This window comes from Papio anubis, chromosome 6 (assembly GCF_008728515.1).
Source record: "Papio anubis isolate 15944 chromosome 6, Panubis1.0, whole genome shotgun sequence".
NCBI lineage: Eukaryota > Metazoa > Chordata > Mammalia > Primates > Cercopithecidae > Papio > Papio anubis.
The window spans coordinates 164,354,593-164,372,862 of NC_044981.1; the positions used below are offsets into that span (position 1 = coordinate 164,354,593).

Sequence of the window (18,270 nt, forward strand, 5' to 3'; positions counted from 1 at the left end):
ACCCTCACCTGGTTTGCTAAGAGAAAACCTTGAGAATCATTTTAGACTGAAACACTTTCTGGGTTAATTACCATTGTCCTCCAAGAAAAGCCATCAACTCTGATGTCCATTTTGGTTTCGGCCAAGCAAGTCTCATGTAAACAATTCTTCACTGATAAGAATTAGACGCTTCCCTCCTCTTTGGCGTCTGTAACTTTTTTTTTCCCCCCCCAAGACGGAGTCTCACTCTGTCACCAGGCTGGAGTGCAGTGGTGTGATCTCGGCTCACTGCAACCTCTGTCTCCCAGGTTCAAGCAATTTTCCTGCCTCAGCCTCCCGAGTAGCTGGGATTACAGGCACACGCCACCACGTCCAGGTAATTTTTTCTTTTTAGTAGAGACGAGGTTTCACAGTGTTGGCCAGGATGGTCTCGATTTCCTGACCTTGTGATCCCTGCCTCAGACTCCCAAAGTGCTGGGATTACAGGCGTGAGCCACTGCACCCGGCCTCGTCTGTAACTTAGTATCTGTTTTTTTTTTTTAAACTGATATCTTATTTCTAGGCTTCAAAATTAATATTTTGCCATGTTCACCTCTCATTCTGACTTTTTTTTTCAACCATTTACAAATGTAAAGAACATGGTTAGCTTGTGAGCCATACAAAAACAAGAAGCAAGAGGGATTTGCCTTGCAGGTTGTATTTTGTCCACCCCCGGTCTAGAATAGTAAGGATTTTCTACATATTAATTCATAGTCTAAGGGACCCCAGAAATAGGAGCTGCTTGAGAAGATGTAGTTTGTGGTGTTGAAAATGACATATATCTAAAAGTATTTAGAATGCTTTTAATGATGGACTTCACCCTGCTTTGTCACTCTTTCATACAGGTTGAGTACTCCTAATGCAAAAATACAAAATGCACCCAAATCTGAAACTTTTTGAGTGCTGACATGACATGCAAAGGAACTGCTCATTGGAGCATTTTGGATTTCAGATTTTTGGATTAGGGATGCTGAACTGGTAAATATATAATGCAAATATTCCAAAATCTGAAATTTGAAACATTTTTGATCCCAAGCATTTTGGATAATGAATACTCAACCTGCCTTACAATAAACAAACCAAACAACTAAACTAAAATAACTAATATTTTGACACTAATCTTTGAACAAGCATCTCTTCATGAATTTACTATGTTTAAACAAATAGTTTTTAACTAAAACACTTCTCTTACTCATAGTTGAATATATGTACTTTGGATATTTTGTCATCTATACCCTTGGCTACAGCTCATTTTAAAATTATATTTTTTATTCTATTGCTACTTCACTATATTTAGACATTGAAATTTAAACTGTAATCTTATCTTTATCTAATGGGAAATTATGTATGGGAAATTAAAAGTTAAAAATGTCAAAAACTAATTGTATTATTGAGCTGAAAGGGTTCATTTCTGGAGTCTCCATCCAAATCCAAGCCTAAAATCATAGTCAATTCCCTCATAATTATCTTCTGAAATTAATGGTTTAAAAGATGCTAATAATATATTAAATTGCTTATAGGAATTATAACCACAAATTATTGAAACTTTCTAGTACCTAACACTTGTTAATAAGGGGTATTTCCAAAGCACATTGTGGTGTGTTTGAATTTTAATGAAAAGCCATGATTCCAAGGCCCTGAGAAAGATAATTATTTAGTGAATTTAGTATCTGTTGTCTCATGGTAATCCCCAGAACCTGGGTACAGACCAGGGTGGGTGGGATCACTGAGGTTAGGAGTCTGGAGATTAGCCTGGGGCAAATGCAGGGCAAAACCCATCCCCTACACAGTGGTCACACAAAATTAATCAAGTACGGTGGACAGGCACCCAAACTTGCTTACTTGGGAGCTGAGGCTGAGAACTGCTTGAACCCAGGAGGCAGAGGCTGTGAAGCAGCTAAGATAGAGCCACTGCACCCAGCCTCAGTGACAGAGGGAGACTCCCAGCCTGTGCCCAAATAACAAAAAGAAAAAGAAAGAGAAAGAAAGAAAAGAAAGAAAGAAAGAAAGAAAGAAAGAAAGAAAGAAAGAAAGAAAGAAGGAAAAGTTAGCTGAAAGAAGGAAAGAAGGAAATAATGTGGGAAAGAAGGAAAGTATTGTGGGAAAGAAGGAAAGAAGGAAAAAGAAGGAAAAGAAGGAAAAAGAAAGGAATAATGTAATGGGCCAATAATGGGAATAAAATAGAAGAAGGAAGGTTGGCATTAATGAAGGAAGGAAAAGAAAATAAAACAACAATAACAAACTGGCTCTCTATCTGTGCTAATTATATAATTAACAATATCGAGATTCATCTATTGGATACAGAAGAACTTCATTAAACAAATACACATAAAAAGCCTTGAAACCAAACTGTCATTTATCTGAAAAGCATGGCAACAGCATTGATATATATTTGAATAACTTTCAAATTTCTTATTCTAGCCAGGCATGGTGGCTCACGCCTGCAATCCCAGCACTTTGGGAGGCCGAGGTGGGTGGGGGTGGATCACCTGAGGTGAGGAGTTCGAGACCAGCCTGACCAACATGGTGAAACCCCGTCTCTACTAAAAATACAAAAATTAGCTGAGCTTGGTGGTGGGTGCCTGTAATCCCAACCACTTGGGAGGTTGAGGCAGGAGAATTGCTTGAACCTGGGAGGCGGAGGTGCAATGAGCTGAGACTGCACCATTGCACTCCAGCCTGGGTGACAGAATGAGACTCTGTCTCAAAAAAAAATAAATAAATAAAATTCTTATTCTATAATTTCAACTTTTCTTATAATTGGTTGTTTTTTAATTGGGTTTTCTTATGAACACTCAATTTAAAATTTTATTTTTAAAAAGACAAGAGTGTTACTATGTAACAATTTAATCGAACTATGCACATAGCTATGTTTTGCCTCATTAACTATCTTAAAAATAAATATACATCTGTGTCTTACTTTAAAGACATTACACTTTGGTAAAAATATTAGGCAGAGAAATTTGTCTGCACAGTCCTGTAATTGCAGAAAAATAAAAAGAAAACGTTATTCTTTGAAATTGCTTTAAGTTTTGTTAAGTTTTCTACACTGAGAAAAATATATCAGTATGAAAGGATTTAACACTTAGTGAGCACTACGGATGTATTACTGCAGTGTTCATTTTTCTTTGACAATTCTATGAGGCATCACATCAATCATTTAGATTAAAAAATTGAGTTTTGGAAAGATACTTGGCTATTACATGGCCGATGGCAGTTTGACATTGGAATTCAGGTCTGTGTGGCTTCACAGGGTGGAAGGTGAAATTCTGTGTGCTTAGGAGAGGAAAATTCAAACGAGTGCCCAACAGAGATGGTCAGGATCTCAGCCCCAGGCTATGAGAAGGGGTCCTCCGGGTGGAGGGAAGAGTCTAGCCTCGCAGGCAAGGCAGGGAAGCAGAGGCTTGCTTCTAAGATGTCAAGAGGAGCCATCTGCCTGGAATTCACGTGGGAGTGACAGGAAATAAAGGTAACAAAAGTAAGGGGTTGAGCTGGCTTTGGGATTTCTTTTAGGGTTAACAGTTTATGTTTGGGGAAAGACTGGAATGATTTGTAATGGGAGAGAACGCCACAGAGGACACACAGGAGAATACATTGTATGAGACAGAACTGCCAGGATCCGGAGACCACTGGGACATTGAAAATGAAGACAGAGGGACAGTTAGGGATGGCACTGAGATCAAAGAGGTAAACCCTAAACCAGGCACTTCCCAGCAACAGATAAGCAGAGGAGGCCTGGGTTGGGGCCTGCAGGAGACAGTGGTCTGGAGAGGGCAGGGGGAGGAACGGCAGCAAAGTGGCAGGTGAACTCAGAGAGGGAAAGGAGCTGGGAAGCAGGTCGTGGGGAGGGAGAGACAGAGCACTTGTCTTCTCCTACCTATAGAATATGTAGGTGAAACATTCACAATATATAATCTACCAAATTCATCATGGATGACTCATTGCAATGAAAACTATTATAATACTACAGAGCGCCCCACTCCCCAAAAAAACACAGCAAGGTATTTATTATGACATTGTATGACTTTGAAAGCCTCCAAAGACTGTAGAAGTTTACTGCAATATTCTGAACAAATGGAAGCTTAATGTACTGCCGTTTAATAATTAAAAATATGCATCAAATGTTAAAATTGAATGATTTTTCTTTTTTTCCAGAAGGGCGAATGCTTCTGTATGGTTTCCCTGACACGCAGGTCTATTTAAAAAAAAAAAAAAACTTTTCTGGACTTCCTTTTTTCTCATGTCGATTTTTAACCCCTGCAGTGCCAATGTTCAAATGAAGAATGAAAACATTTCTACGTCAATGCATACTTGGAGAGCACGTTCATATGTCATACTTTAATTTTATCCTTATAACAGCTCTGTAAGGTGGGCACGGAAGGTCTGTTGCCATCATCATGTTTATTTTTCACATGAGGAAACCGAGTCTCAGACCTGTACAGACCCTCCACTGCCCTACAATTAGTGTAAGAGATGGAGCTCAAGGTTGGGAACTGTGGCGCTTAACCCAAGGCTACTTTCCCTTGCAATGTCTCTGACCACACAGAGTTGATCTCTGTGCTAGTTAGGAATTGGTGGAAACAGTTTCCCCTAGGAGAAAGGAGGTGTGTGACATTGGGAGAGTCTCAAGGTCAAACCTACAAGGTCATGTGAGCCAGTGATTCTCAAACTCAACTGAACATCAGAGCCACTCAGGGAGACTGAGAATAAAAGATTGTTGGACTCACCCTGAGATTCTGATTCTCTGCGTCTGCCACCGAGTTGAAGGGATGTGTATGCTTAAACAGTTTTTTTTTTTTTTTTTTTTTTTGAGACGGAGTCTCGCTCTGTCGCCCAGACTGGAGTGCAGTGGCCGGATCTCAGCTCACTGCAAGCTCCGCCTCCCGGGTTTACGCTCTTCTCCTGCCTCAGCCTCCCGAGTAGCTGGGACTACAGGCGCCAGCCACCTCGCCCGGCTAGTTTTTTGTATTTTTTAGTAGAGACGGGGTTTCACCGTGTTAGCCAGGATGGTCTCGATCTCCTGACCTCGTGATCCGCCCGTCTCGGCCTCCCAAAGTGCTAGGATTACAGGCTTGAGCCACCGCGCCCGGCCTTAAACAGTTTTTTGAAAGTTGAACAGTGTCTTGATATTTGATGACTTTAAGGAATTATTGTCATTTTTCAAAGTATGAAAGTGATATTAAGAAAACATTTTTAAAGAGTGTCTTCTGAAGATACATCTGCAACATTTACTAATGAAATTATGTAAAGTCTGACTTGTGTTTAAAAATAATCCAGGAGCGGAGGGAGAGGGAAGGGGATAAATGAAACAGGCTGTGACAACTGAAGCCAGGTGGTGAGTGAGGAGTGGAGAAAGGGACTTCCTCTGGCATTCTATTCGTATTCGATACTATTCATATCACTGTGAGAAAAGCTCCCCAGGAAATTCTGATGATCAGAATTTGATCATTGTTGGATCATTGATCTAATCCAACCACATAACTATAATTACAGAGTCTCCTTGTACATTGCCATGTCTGCGCTCACCTACATTCTAGCTGTATTGTTTGAGGTCACTCGCCTGTTTGTCCTTCTCTGCAGTGGTGCTAAAATCAGGAAATAGTTTCACCAAAACAGGGCATTGGAATATAGACGAGTGTGAGTCATGAGCAGGGGACACTTCTGGGCCTCAGATTTCTCATCTGTGGTTTGTCTCAAACTCAGAGACAGGTTTTCAGATGCCCTCTTGAGTCCACTGTCTTTCCTTCTTTTACAGGAACTTTCTTTCTCAGGCAATTTTCTCCTTTTCTTTCTCAGGTGACTTTCAGCATTTCCTTTTTGAGCTTTACCTTAGAGTTGCGGCTATGGTTTATTCAGGTGCAAATTGACCTACATGTGTCCTGCTTGACACTTGAAAGCACTTTTAATTTGAAGAATCTTGTGCTTCTTATATTCTGGAAAATTCCCAGCGATGATCTCTTTAATTATGCCTCTCCGTCATTCTCTCTAATCCTCTGGAATTCTGACGAGATGAGATTAACTCCCTCCGCCTACAGCTCTTGCTCCTCAAGATCTCTCACTTTTATAAATCTTTTTTTCTTTCCACTCATTTTACTTTCCAGATGCGTTTCTCAGCTTTCTTCTTTTCTGCTTTCAACTGGATTTTTTTATGTTCTTGTTTTATTATTTCTGCCAGTCCTTTTTTTTTTTTTTTTAGAGATGGAGGGTCGCTCTGTTGCCCAGGCTGGAGTGCAGTGGCACCATATTGGCTCATCGCAACCTTCGCCTCCTCGGTTCAAGCGCTGCTTCTGCCTCTGCCTCCAGAGTAGCTGGGATTACAGGCCTACACACCACCAGGCCCAGCTAATTTTGTGGTATTTTTTTTTTTTTACACAGACTTTTGCTCTTGTTGCCCAGGCTCTAGTGCCATGGCGTGATCTCTGCTCACTGCAACCTCCACTTCCTGGGTTCAAGCGATTCTGCTGCCTCAGTCTCCCGAGTAGCTGGGATTACACGTACACACCACCATGCCGGGTTAATTTTGTATTTTTGGTAGACGGGGTTTCTCCATGTTGGTCAAGCTGGTCTCGAACTCCCAACCTCAGGTGATCTGCCCACCTCAGCCTCCCAAAGTGCTGGGATTACAGGCATGAGCCACCATGCCTGGCCAATTGTGTGTTTTTAGTAGAGATGGGGTTTTACCAGGTTGGACAGCTTGGTCTCAAACTTCTGACCTCAAGGGATCCTCCTGCCTTGGCCTTCTAAAGTGCTAGGGTTACAGGCTTGAGCCACCGTGCCTGGCCCCCCCTTTTATGTTTTAGAGTCAGGGGTATATATGCAGGTTTGCTACGTGGATTTATTGTGTGAAGCTGAGGTTTGGGCCTTCATCGAACCCATCACCCAAAGAGTGAACACAGTTCCCAGTAGGCAGTTCTCTCCTTGCCCCTTTCTCCCTCCCATGGGCCCCACTGTCCACTGTTTCCATCCCTATGTCCCTGTGTCCACAGTGTGTAGCTCCCACTTAGGAGAATATGTAGTATTTGGTTTTCTGTTTCTGTGTTAATTCAGTTAGGATATTTCTGCCAGTTCTTTTTCATAACTTCTTACCCCTTTGGATGCATGTTATTCCTGCATACATTTCTTCAAGTTTCCCAAACATGTTTATTTTAAAGCTCTTTTCAGAATGGTTGCTGATCCAGGTGGTCCCTTAGCATTTGCTGTGTTCACGTGCATGGGAATTTTTTCTTCACCAGCTCATCGTAAGTGGGAGATTCTCTCTCTACTGTATCTTTCTCAGTGTATCTTTCTGCTCACACCTCTGCTTAACAAAGGCACCTCGTCCGTGTGGAGCCCTCGTCTGGGAACACGCCGTGTTGCCATGGTGGAAGGCATCAGATGCAGTCACTCGCTGCGTGGCAGTTCCCGGCAGGCGGCCACACGCACGTTTTCTCTTCCCGGAGACACATGGCTTCGCGTCAGTCATGCGGGCAGCTGCAGTTGGCAGCAGCTTCCTCTCCTCCCATGAGCACTTGTGGTCCCTACCATAGTCCCCACCGCCCAACAAGAGCCCGGCTCCTTGTAGGACCTGCCTTCTTTGGGTTCCAGACTCCAGCAGGGCTTTTCCTTCAGCTCCTTCTCACCATCATGCACCTCCATCCCAACGCTGATCCTCAGTCATGCCCATGCTGTTTCAAGTCTCCTACAATTCTATGTTTTCCCTCTTTATTTGTCATCTACCGTTGGCATATATTTAGAGAAGGTGTGTGTGTGTGGTAAGGGTGCTTCGGGGTACGTGCTTATAAAACTATCTTAGTGGAAGTACTAAGGCCAAGTTTCTCCCTTCTCATAGAACTACTGCAAACGTCGAAAGCACTTGAAATAATGTCTAAGCTGCACTTTATTTTCAAAAGCAAGCAAAACCCTGTAGTTTGGTAATTTTTATTTCCAGAGATACTAGTGGATAAAGAAAAGATTTTTCTTGGGAGAAGTCCCTGGATATTCCATTTATGGCTTTGCCATGAACAACACATTTCTCAACACTTTGTTTTGTTTCTATGATTTTTACTGCTGGTAAATAGCACGTTAATAGTACACTCCCCTTCATTTGGTATCTGTTTTTATTTGTTAAAATAAAATTTAACGGGAGTTTGCATTTCAAAACATTAGTTTCCTAGAAAAATTTATATATTCAGCTTATATTCTATATTATACATATAATTTTCTAGCAGAAAAGGGCATAAGATGTAAAAAATAAGTTGATATATTTGTACCCTTTGTTCTTCTTAGGTGTATAAAGTTCCTCCTCTTTTCCCTAGTACTTTCTATATTATAGAACCTGTGAAAATGGGGAGGGAATGAGGTTTATTATATTTAGTTCATTTTAGCACCTGGTTTCCATAATGCCTCCTAAATATTTCTGGCCTTTGTTCTGTTAATGACAGCGAGATCCTAGAGTCCTATTAAAGTTGCTCAGTAGGTCAAGCCCTCTATTTTAGGAATGAGGCAAGCATACTTCTTTCTTCTTCTGGACCCATTGTTTAGAACTGTACCTTTTATTATCAAGAAAAAAGGTGAAAGGCTGGATGGAAAAGCTCCACGACCTCCAGACTGTGGACTCTCTACCCTTGTAAAGCCCACTCACCTGAGTAAAGTCTAGTCTCAGCTGCTGGGATTAGACTAGCTGTAGAAGCCGTGTGCTGGGCACCCCTACCCCGCCCCGCCAGTACACAGCCATCTTCAATGCAGCCAATGAGTGTTTATTAAATATCCGCTAGGTACACAGAACTGTGCTCTCTGCCAGAAGCAGGACACGGAATCAGACATCAGTAAGATGGGTCCCCAACGCCAAGGGGAACAGAACTCGTGAGGAAAAAGGCACATTCAGAATTTCAAGTCAAAACCAAATTCAAGGTAGCCACTAAAATCAAAGTGCCAAGTGTAAGGGATCGGGAAAACACGGGGAGATGGCGACAAAAGAACTAGTGCTGTTTAGTTCATTGGTTTTCAAAGTGGGAAACCGAAACTGATGCAATGGGGCATTGGATGGAAAAATTCTGGAAGTGAGAGCACTTCCAGAGCACCATGGAGCGACACCTTGCAGGCCTAAGGATGCACAGAATGTGGAAAGGACGACAAGGAGGCAGGCAGGGGAGACGCCCTTTCGCAAATCTATTCACAGCCTGATATTCTTTCATTATTTTCAGGATATATATGATCACATTTTAACTTAGTCTGCAACACGTACTGAATAAAAAGAAGATAATGCAAAGCAATTCTCCAACACAGTAAAAGCTAAGTGACCCATGTTTACAGTATAATCCCCTTCTGATACCTTCCACACACACACACACACACACCCCATTTCGTTTCTTTGCATTCAGTGTGTATTAGTCCATTCCGTTTTTGCATTGCTATAAAGAAATACCTGAGACTAGGTCAATTTATAAAGAAAAGAGGTTTAATTGGCTCATGGTTCTGCAGGCTGTACAGGAAGCATGGCTGGGGCGGCCTCAGGAAACTTACAGTCACGGCAGAAGGCAAAGGGGAAGCAGACATGTCTTACCTGGCTGTAACAGGAGGAAGTGGGGGAAGGGAGGTACCACACATTTTTAAACAACAAGATTTAGTAAGAACTCCATCACCAGAACAGCACCAAAGGGGGAAATCCACCCCCATGATCCAATCCAATCACCTCCCCCCAGGCCCCACCTCCAACATTGGGCATTACAATCTGACATGAGATTTGGCTTTGGGACACAGATCTAAACCATATCACAGTGTAAATATGTTGTTTATGTATTTAAGATTTAGTTTTTTCCTTCCAGTATCATCTTGGTTTATAAAATGCCAGAGAATATATTTAACCACAAATGTCTTTCTGGGTTGGTAAGACTATATATATTTTTTAAATAAGTAAGATTAAATTCCTATTTTAAGGGCTGTTTATAGCACTAATTTCTGTGTAAAAACTCACTTCCTGAAAGTTCTAACCTAAAATGTGACTAAATATTGGGAACATGGGAAAGTAATGAAGGAAGCAGATATATATTTGAAAGATAGATTTCTTCATTTTCCAATAAAGTAGCACATACTCTACTTATGAAAAACTAATCCTCTAGAATTTATCTTTTTTGCTTGTTTGTTTAAAAAAACAAAATTAACAACACTGGCCTTTCTAGGGATGGGTTAAGCAAAGGAGAGTTTAGTTATTTAACTTTCTAGATCAACTAATTAGATTAACTTTCACGTGCATGGGCTACTGTAGAAGGCTGCCTGCCCTAGAATGTCTGCTATTAGGACCTTTATTAAATCCTTTTACTTTACTTTTTTGCTAAAGACCATCCTCTAAATTGATATATCTACTAAAAGGACTTGTAAGATGATTTATACAATAATAATGACATTTTTCTAAATTTGATTAAATATGGAATTTATTGGCAGCTAGAAAATTAAACGACCTGTAGGGTACTAAATATAGTGATATAGTTAAACATAGTTGATATATTTGTATCATTTTTTAAAAATGTATTAATCTTTTTCCTGGTACTTATTATTTTCTAGAGCCTGTGAAAATTGGGGCAGGAAAAGGTTTATTTCAAGTGGCTGGTCTCAGAACCTGGTTTTCATATTTCAAAAAAATTTTTAAAGTAAGTGCAAAGTTTAATCAGAAATTCAAAAATATTATTACTTTCTGTCCTCACATTTATTCCTATTATGTGATACTTCTTCTTCTTTTTTTTTTTTTTTTTTTTTTTTTTTGAGACGGAGTCCCGCTCTGTCTCCCAGGCTGGAGTGCAGTGGCCTGATCTCAGCTCACTACAAGCTCCGTCTCCCAGGTTTACGCCATTCTCCTGCCTCAGCCTCCCGAGTAGCTGGGACTATAGGTGCCCGCCACCTCGCCTGGCTAGTTTTTTGTATTTTTTAGTAGAGATGGGGTTTCACCGTGTTAGCCAGGTCTCGATCTCCTGACCTCATGATCCGCCCATCTCGGCCTCCCAAATTGCTGGGATTACAGGCTTGAGCCACCAGGCCTGGCCGTGATACTTCTTCTTTTAAGAGAGTCTTGCTCTGTTGTCCTCTATTACCTAGTGCTTTTAGGTTTTACATAGATTTTGGTTTCAGATGGGAGAAACTTAGAAATATTAGTATATCACTGCTGATTGAAACAGAAGCTGTAAAAACTTTTTGAATAGTGCAACTAAAAATAATATACATTTAAAAGGAAAACTAAAATTATAAAGTAAAAACTTAAATTTTTAAAAACTGACTTATAGATTAAAAAGGTCTTTTTCAACCTCGCCCAGTGCAGCTTCGTTTAGCTTCAGTCCGGTCCTTTCTCTTGCATTTCAGTCTCACCATGTATAAAATGGAATTAATAACAGAAAAGCCCATTATTTTATTTTTATACAGCATTTCTTGGATATCATTTAAGTATAATTTTTAGATATACCAGAATCCAGTGGGGCAATGACAATAGAGGATGGTAGCATGTCTGCCTTTTATTGTTCTAGGTGGTATTGAAATTGACATACGGCTCAGAATATCATCCTGGAGTGTTGAACAACGACAGTGAAATAATTTGTCAGCCTGGAAATTTTCATGTCCTAAACATATACCAGTTATGGGAGTGTTCATGATTTAAGAATCATAGGTATTCTATGAATTTCTGGTTGCTCTTAAACATTTGTCAGTAAACTAATGTTGGTTGGGACCTACGGTGAACTGTAGTTTAGATATTGATATACCACTCATACATAATACAAATGGGGACTTTTAATGACAGTCAGAAAAACGAGAATAATTCACATTAATTTAGAGCCTTCTATGTGTCCTGCATCACTCAGTAGGTATTTCACATACGCTACATGTTTTTTATTACAAAAATAACACCGCAGAGAGCCCATAACTGTTTTCCAGGAATCCTGAATTTTCTCTTTAGCGATGCTACACATACTTACTTTGGACATCAGCAATCTAACTGCCAGCTTTGCAAACTCATTCTTTAAGAGGCAAGTCACTCTTGGTAACAGCATCCTCGGGAATGAAGTTCCTGCAGTTGAGGTTCAGTTAACGCTGTGCCAGGGATCTGTGCAGCACGTGTAGAACCCAGTGAGAGTCCTTCGCTGTGCGGGCACGGGGATGCTCACACAGTAAAAACTCGAGTCTATCAAGAAGCACAGGAACTGAAAGGCATAAAGAAACCGAGTGCTACAACATGAAGATGCCATTTAGACACAGATACTTTTCTGCACGTCACCACACTTTAATTTTAAGAAAGGAGACTAGCGATCTATTGCATAATTCATTCCCCCATGGCACTGGTTCAACACCCCAGGCTCCTCTGCTGAGAAGCCTCCTTATGTAGCTGTACTGGACAAGTGCAGTAGAAAAGACAGAACCCAGTGAGGATGACAGAATTCTCTAATTGTCTGCAAAAGAGAAAATCCAGTTGGTGGAGAGAAAAATTATTTCCACACTGGAAAAAAAAGTAATGACAAAAATAAAAAGGCTTTGTCAAATATAGTTCACTCTTCTCATTACTTGCCTTAGTGTTTCAAAGATAAACGCTTTTTTGTTACACATCACAGACAATGTAAGAACGCAACTTCGCCTGACTGAATACTGCATGGGGAGACGGCTGGGATGTGTTCCGCAGCCAAAACAAAGGGTGGGGGAGGGGAGGAGCAGTTACAAAAAAGACACCTAATAAAAAAAAGCCCTACAATTCACAAAGCTTGCTACTGAAATTAATTTCAGGTTTCCACGTCCACGTACAGGTACAGGATTTAAAATGACGCTCACGCGGCATCTCTCAGGGCCAACAGGGGCGCATCAAAGCTTCCCTTCGACGTTTATTAACTCTGCAGTCCGTTCTCTACATCTGCGAAGGATTTGCAGATAACAATGTGTCTGAGAGAAGAGGCGTTTTCTAAGGAGACACACAAAGGCAGTGGGAACCTCCAACCTCACTCAGCGAGAGGAACACCGCACAGCAGTGTGGGGGCTCAAACACCCCGGGAGCAGCGGGGCGCGGTCCGAAAAACATGACACTTGAAATGCACACAAAGCCTAATAAGGTATCCTCCTCGGAAGAAAACAGCTTGAAAGGGTCAGCTTCGAAGTGACCCCAGCAGAAAGGAATCACCCTGGAAGAAACACGCAGCAGCCCCGGGGCAATGCGCAGGTTGGAGGAGCAGCGAGCGCGGGGAGCGCAAGGCCCTTCGGAGGGCGCCGCACCCGCACTGCGCTCCGTACCTGTGCCGCCACGCCCACCTGTCCCCTGCTGTGCCCAGCACCGCCCATTTAGACCCTGCACCACCCGTCGGGACCTAACCTAGCACAGCCCGTCCGGAACCAGCACCGCCCACTTGGATCCAGCACCGCACGTCCAGACCCAGACCCGCCCGTCCGTACCGAACCCAGTACCGCCCATCGGACCCAGCGCCGCCCATTTAGACCCTGCACTGCCAGTCCGAACCGAATCTAACACAGTCCATCGGACCCATCGCCCGTTCGGACCCAGCACCGCCCGTCCAGACCCAGACCCGCCAGTCCGGACCGAACCCAGCACCGCCCATCGGACCCGGCGCCGCCCATTTAGACCCAGCACCACCCATCCGAACCGAACCTAGCACCGCCCATCGGACCCAGCACCGCCCGTCCGGGCAATGTGCCCGCCCATCGGACCCATCACCGCCAGTCCAGATCCAGCAACGCCCAGTTCCGCCATCCGGCCGCGTCCAGTTCAGAACAGCACCTTCCGTCCCGGACCCAGCACGCATTTAGATCCAGCAGCGCGTCAGGGCCGAACCTTCGCGCACCGTTGGTCGGAACCAGAACCCCGGCACCACCATCCCGAGACCCACCACCGCCAGTCAGACCAGACCCTAAGCACCACTTACGTGGGCCCGCCATCCGAAGCGCCCTCCCTCCCTGGCGGCGCAGCGGCATAACACCTAGCGGAGCGGCGGAGAATGCGGCGGCGCTGCTGGTGCAACAACGCCGCGGCAGGCGGGGCTGCGGCGACAGGCGGGGAACGCGGGAGGGTGCGCAGGCACCAAACCGGCAGGGCTGGTGGCGGCGCGCGCAGACGGAAGGCAGGCGGAGGCCGAGTCCGGAAGGACGCGCGGCGCGGGCGCGGTGAGCGGCCGGCGGGGAGCGGCTGAGGGCGTCAGTTCCACAGACCCTCGTCCCTCGGCCCGTCCTCCGGCCCCGGCCCCGCGCGGCTGAGGAGGCGCGGCCGGGACCATGTCGGCGGGCGGCCGTGACGAGGAGCGGCGGAAGCTGGCCGACATCATCCACCACTGGAACGCCAACCGGCTGGACCTGTTCGAGATCAGCCAGCCGACCGAGGTGAGCGCCGCGGGGCGCGGGGCCTGCATTGCCCGCGCACTCTGCCGCCGCCCGCCAGCCGCGGACCCGCCCTCCCTTCCCCCTCCCCACTCCTCCCCCTCTCTCCCCTCCCCCTTCCCCAGGCCCACCGCGGGCCCCGGCGTCCCCCGCAGCCCCCGTCCCCCTGCCGCGGTGGATCCCGGGGTCGCGGGGGCTGGCGGGGCGCGGCAGTTACCTGTTCCCCTCTCCGGCCGCTCACCTGGTGGCTCACCTGGGCCGCCGCCCCCACCGCCGCGAGCGCGGCGCGGCCCCGGCCTGATCCCCAGCGGCGCGGGGGGCGCGGCGGCGCGCGGGGCAGGCGCTCTCCACCTGCAGCCGGGTTCTGGCTCGCGGCGCCCCTTCGCCGTGGCCGGGATGGAACCTGGGAGGCGCGCTGTGCTTCGGGTTCACAAACTTGCAGGCTGCCAGCTGGGAGGGGAAAGTCAGTATCACAAAGTTCGGGAGCTGCGGGGTCCCTGATGGCACTGGCCCGGAATCGGACTCCCCCGAGGAAAGGCGTGCCTTCTCCACCTCTGGGGCTGCGAGGAGGGGCCCTCTGCGGTGGCCTCTGCCCGGAGGGAGGCGCCGGCCCCGGGCTGGCTCCCCGAGAGGAGGAGGAAATCACGCTCTCTCCTGGCCTGGTAACAATGGGGGTTGTTTATAACAAAGCTGCTGAAAGCGTTCCGAGCAGCTTTTAAAAAAGTGTGTGAGTCCAAGTCCACCAGGAAGGGCTCTGTGGAGAGGGGAGGGAGGTGAAGGGTCAGGGAACAACCCTGTAAATCGCTCCGCAAGGGTCGGTTCCGCGCTCTGTTCATTCGGTGGCTGCACAGACTTTAATAGCGTAAAAAACGTTTCCCTCAAGTTTTGTGCCTGTTTAGGAAGTCATTTTAATAGCGTCTATTTTTGATTTGTTGTAATAGGTGATTTATAGTTAACACTTGCTATAAAATACTAGCTCCTAGGCAACAGAACGGGTTTGGCAAATTTGAACATTCTGATGAAATTTATTCCTTTTATCATTAAATTCCACTGTATATTTTGGAGAAAATTTGACTATTGCTTCTCTGATTTCTTGATTTTTTTGCCAGTCATGGGAAGGACTCTATTTCTTCTGTCTTCGTCTGTACCTGTGACTGCACTTGACGTGGGTAGCTAGCCATTTGTCTTAATCCTTAGTTGAATACTGACACACATCATTAGGCTCAGGTTGCCAATTTGAGCATAGATGTTATGTTAAGTTACTCCTGATTCATTCATCTTCTGTAATGATTTTACGAGTTAGGTTCTAGTAAGCGAGTTAGCATTATGTACTTAAGTGTTCGTTCATAGACTATTTAGTATATCTTCAGAAAGGGGGCATAATTTAGTTTCAGGATTATGCTTTCTTTCAGAATAATGAATTTTTTTTTTTTTATCACAAGTTAAAAAAAAAATGACCATAAAACATTTTCTTGGTATGTAGTTTTTTTTTGTTTGAATGGATTTTTTTTTTTTTTTTTGAGAGATTTCTCAAGTTTGGTGCAAAGGAATCTTTTTTCAGTTTAATAAAGAGAATTCAGCTTTTTGGGATTTTGAATTGAGTTAGCATTTTAAAAAAATCTCAAATCAGAAACGTAGTTCATTGATTTAAATTCTATTTTAAGCACTCAGTTGAAACTTTTTATTTCTTAGTGGTATGACTAGTTACTAAAATTGGCCTGTCATTTGGAAAGCTATTTTTTCAGTTATACTGTAGGTGAAAGTTTGCTGTGTACATACATTGAAGCAAAACAAGAATTGAAGGACTTGGAAAAAAAGATGATATATTATTTCATTTACTATTTTTTCTCCCTGCTTATATCTGAACATTTCTATTTTTAGAAATTATTTTTCAGAATTGTATTAGAAGCCTTTCATAATGAAATGAATTGGTTTTTAAGAATGTCCGTATGTTGGTTTTTTAGCTTTTTCACTATGTAGTGGCTGGCTCACACTTTCTATTTTGTTTTCTCCAGAACCTTCCTGTACTATTAAATTTATTCAGGTCCCAGTTAAGCTTTGCATTTAACATATTGTATCTTTTATTATGATGTAGGTAAACTTAATATGAGTAATTCAGCCAGTATTTCAAGGCCAACAGTTTCAATTTGCTTTGTCTAAGCTCGTGTGAATTTTTTTTTTTAACCATCTAATGATTATTTTTAGTCTATTTGGCCATCACAAGTTCAGTTTTTTAGTTTTCTGCAAGAACAGAAGCATTGTACTGGTCCTTATCAGATGTTCAGTAGATGTTCAGCAAATTCACTGCAGGAGTTGATTTGTAGAAATAAGATTTAAGTCTTGTATTTATTTACTTGGGTAATCTTTTTATGCGTATGAGAGTATAGTTGTGGGTTTTCTTTTGTTTGTTTTTTTTCTGGTACAGTGATCAGTATCTATTTTCAAATTTTATAACTTCATTAATCATCTGTGATTGGTGATTTCAGGCAGCTTTGATAACCACTGATAATTTTGTGGTTTCTGTGTTTAGGAAGATGATAAACTTGGTTCTTTGGATTACATTCTTTTTTTAAGAAAATTAGAGTATGTTTTAACATCATCTTGGCTAAGTTTGCTTTTTCCTTTGTATTCACATTTGTGTGTAAAAGAAGGGCTTCCAAAGAATAAGCAGGCTATCACTGGAGTATTTTTCAGGCTCTTTGTCACTTGGATCCTAGATTCATTTGGAATTTGTAAAATGAGAGTTGATTTAAACCTAATGTTGTTATGTTATAACCAGGAGATTGATGCTAAGCTAACTTAATGTCTTCATTACTATGAAAAACTATAGCCCACAGAAACTCCTTAAAGTGTGTATAGTCCTTCCTTTGCTTATTTTTAATGTTATGACTTGTTTTCTTTTAGGGATTCCTAGTTAATTATGACAGCAGAGTCCTTTTAATCTTTCCTGTCCCCTCCTCAGGGGAGGGCTTCTCTGGTTATCTAAAGGTCTCCCTGTTGGTTTTAATGTACCGTGACTTGTCATTGCCATTGGTATGTCTGTCTCCCTCTCTTACTACACGAAGGCAAGAGTGTAGAATTTTCCTGAATAATTGTTGTGTGTATTGCATGGTAGGGGCTCAATAAATACTGTGTGGAAAGAATGTCAAATATGGCCTTCATGGTATATACCTTTATTCATGACAAAATATGGGATATATACTTTCTAAAAATTTAGTGGAGAGTATTTATTAGACCAGTGAATATTTACATTTTCATGTCTTATTCTTAGTTTTGCAGGAAGCTTACACTTAAATGCAGAAATTATGCTAGGTATTGACTGTTTAGCTTCATGAGATACTTCTTAAAGTCATTTATTTTTTACTGAATTTATTGCCGCCTTCTTGCCCTGATGGTGAAAATAACCCAGAATTTATGTGGATACCTACATATGCTTTATTACAGGTGAATACATTATATTTTAATGCTCCGATTAATCAAGAAGTAATGTGGTGATTCATGTTTTCCAGAGATGTGTGTAAGAAATAACTTTGTCAGCAGAGGTAGAGTAGGAAGTCTTCAGGTGAAGTGGTAATAATTGCGTAACTTATAGCTGTTATCTATATTCCAGAGTAATATATAGCTTGTGACTATGCTTTATCATACAACTGAACTATATTTGAAACCTTTTTTGTTTTGTTTTGTTTTTGAGTTGGAGTCTCACTCTCTCGCCCAGGCTGGAGTGCAGTGGCGCGATCTCAGCTCACTGCAACTCCGCCTTCCAGGTTCAAGTGATTCTTGTGTCTCAGCTACCTGAGTAGCTGGCATTACAAGTATGTGCCACATCTGGCTACCTTTTGTATTTTTAGTAGAGACAGGGTTTTGCCATGTTGGCCAGGCTGGTCTGGAGCTCCTAGCCTCAGGTGATCTGCCTGGCCTCCCAAA

General features: G+C 43.1%; 1 protein-coding gene and 1 pseudogene across 18 annotated transcripts in view; one reads left to right on the forward strand and one right to left on the reverse strand.

The window, feature by feature from the left end:
* LOC110743199 overlaps nucleotides 1-13,653 on the reverse strand; it is a 43,383-nt pseudogene extending 29,730 nt beyond the window's left edge.
* A 420-nt stretch (nucleotides 13,654-14,073) lies between these two features.
* The window catches only part of AFDN (afadin, adherens junction formation factor), a 142,243-nt gene continuing 138,046 nt past the window's right edge, over nucleotides 14,074-18,270 (forward strand). For 11 of the 18 annotated variants that reach the window (XM_021938064.2, XM_021938075.2, XM_021938067.2 and 8 more), the window contains exon 1: nucleotides 14,074-14,349. In XM_021938064.2, the coding sequence (XP_021793756.2) occupies nucleotides 14,245-14,349 (105 nt within the window). In that variant the 5' untranslated portion in view covers nucleotides 14,074-14,244. The remainder of the gene's footprint in view (nucleotides 14,350-18,270) is intronic. The other 7 variants (XM_021938065.2, XM_021938081.2, XM_021938083.2 and 4 more) reach the window with 1 other exon arrangement.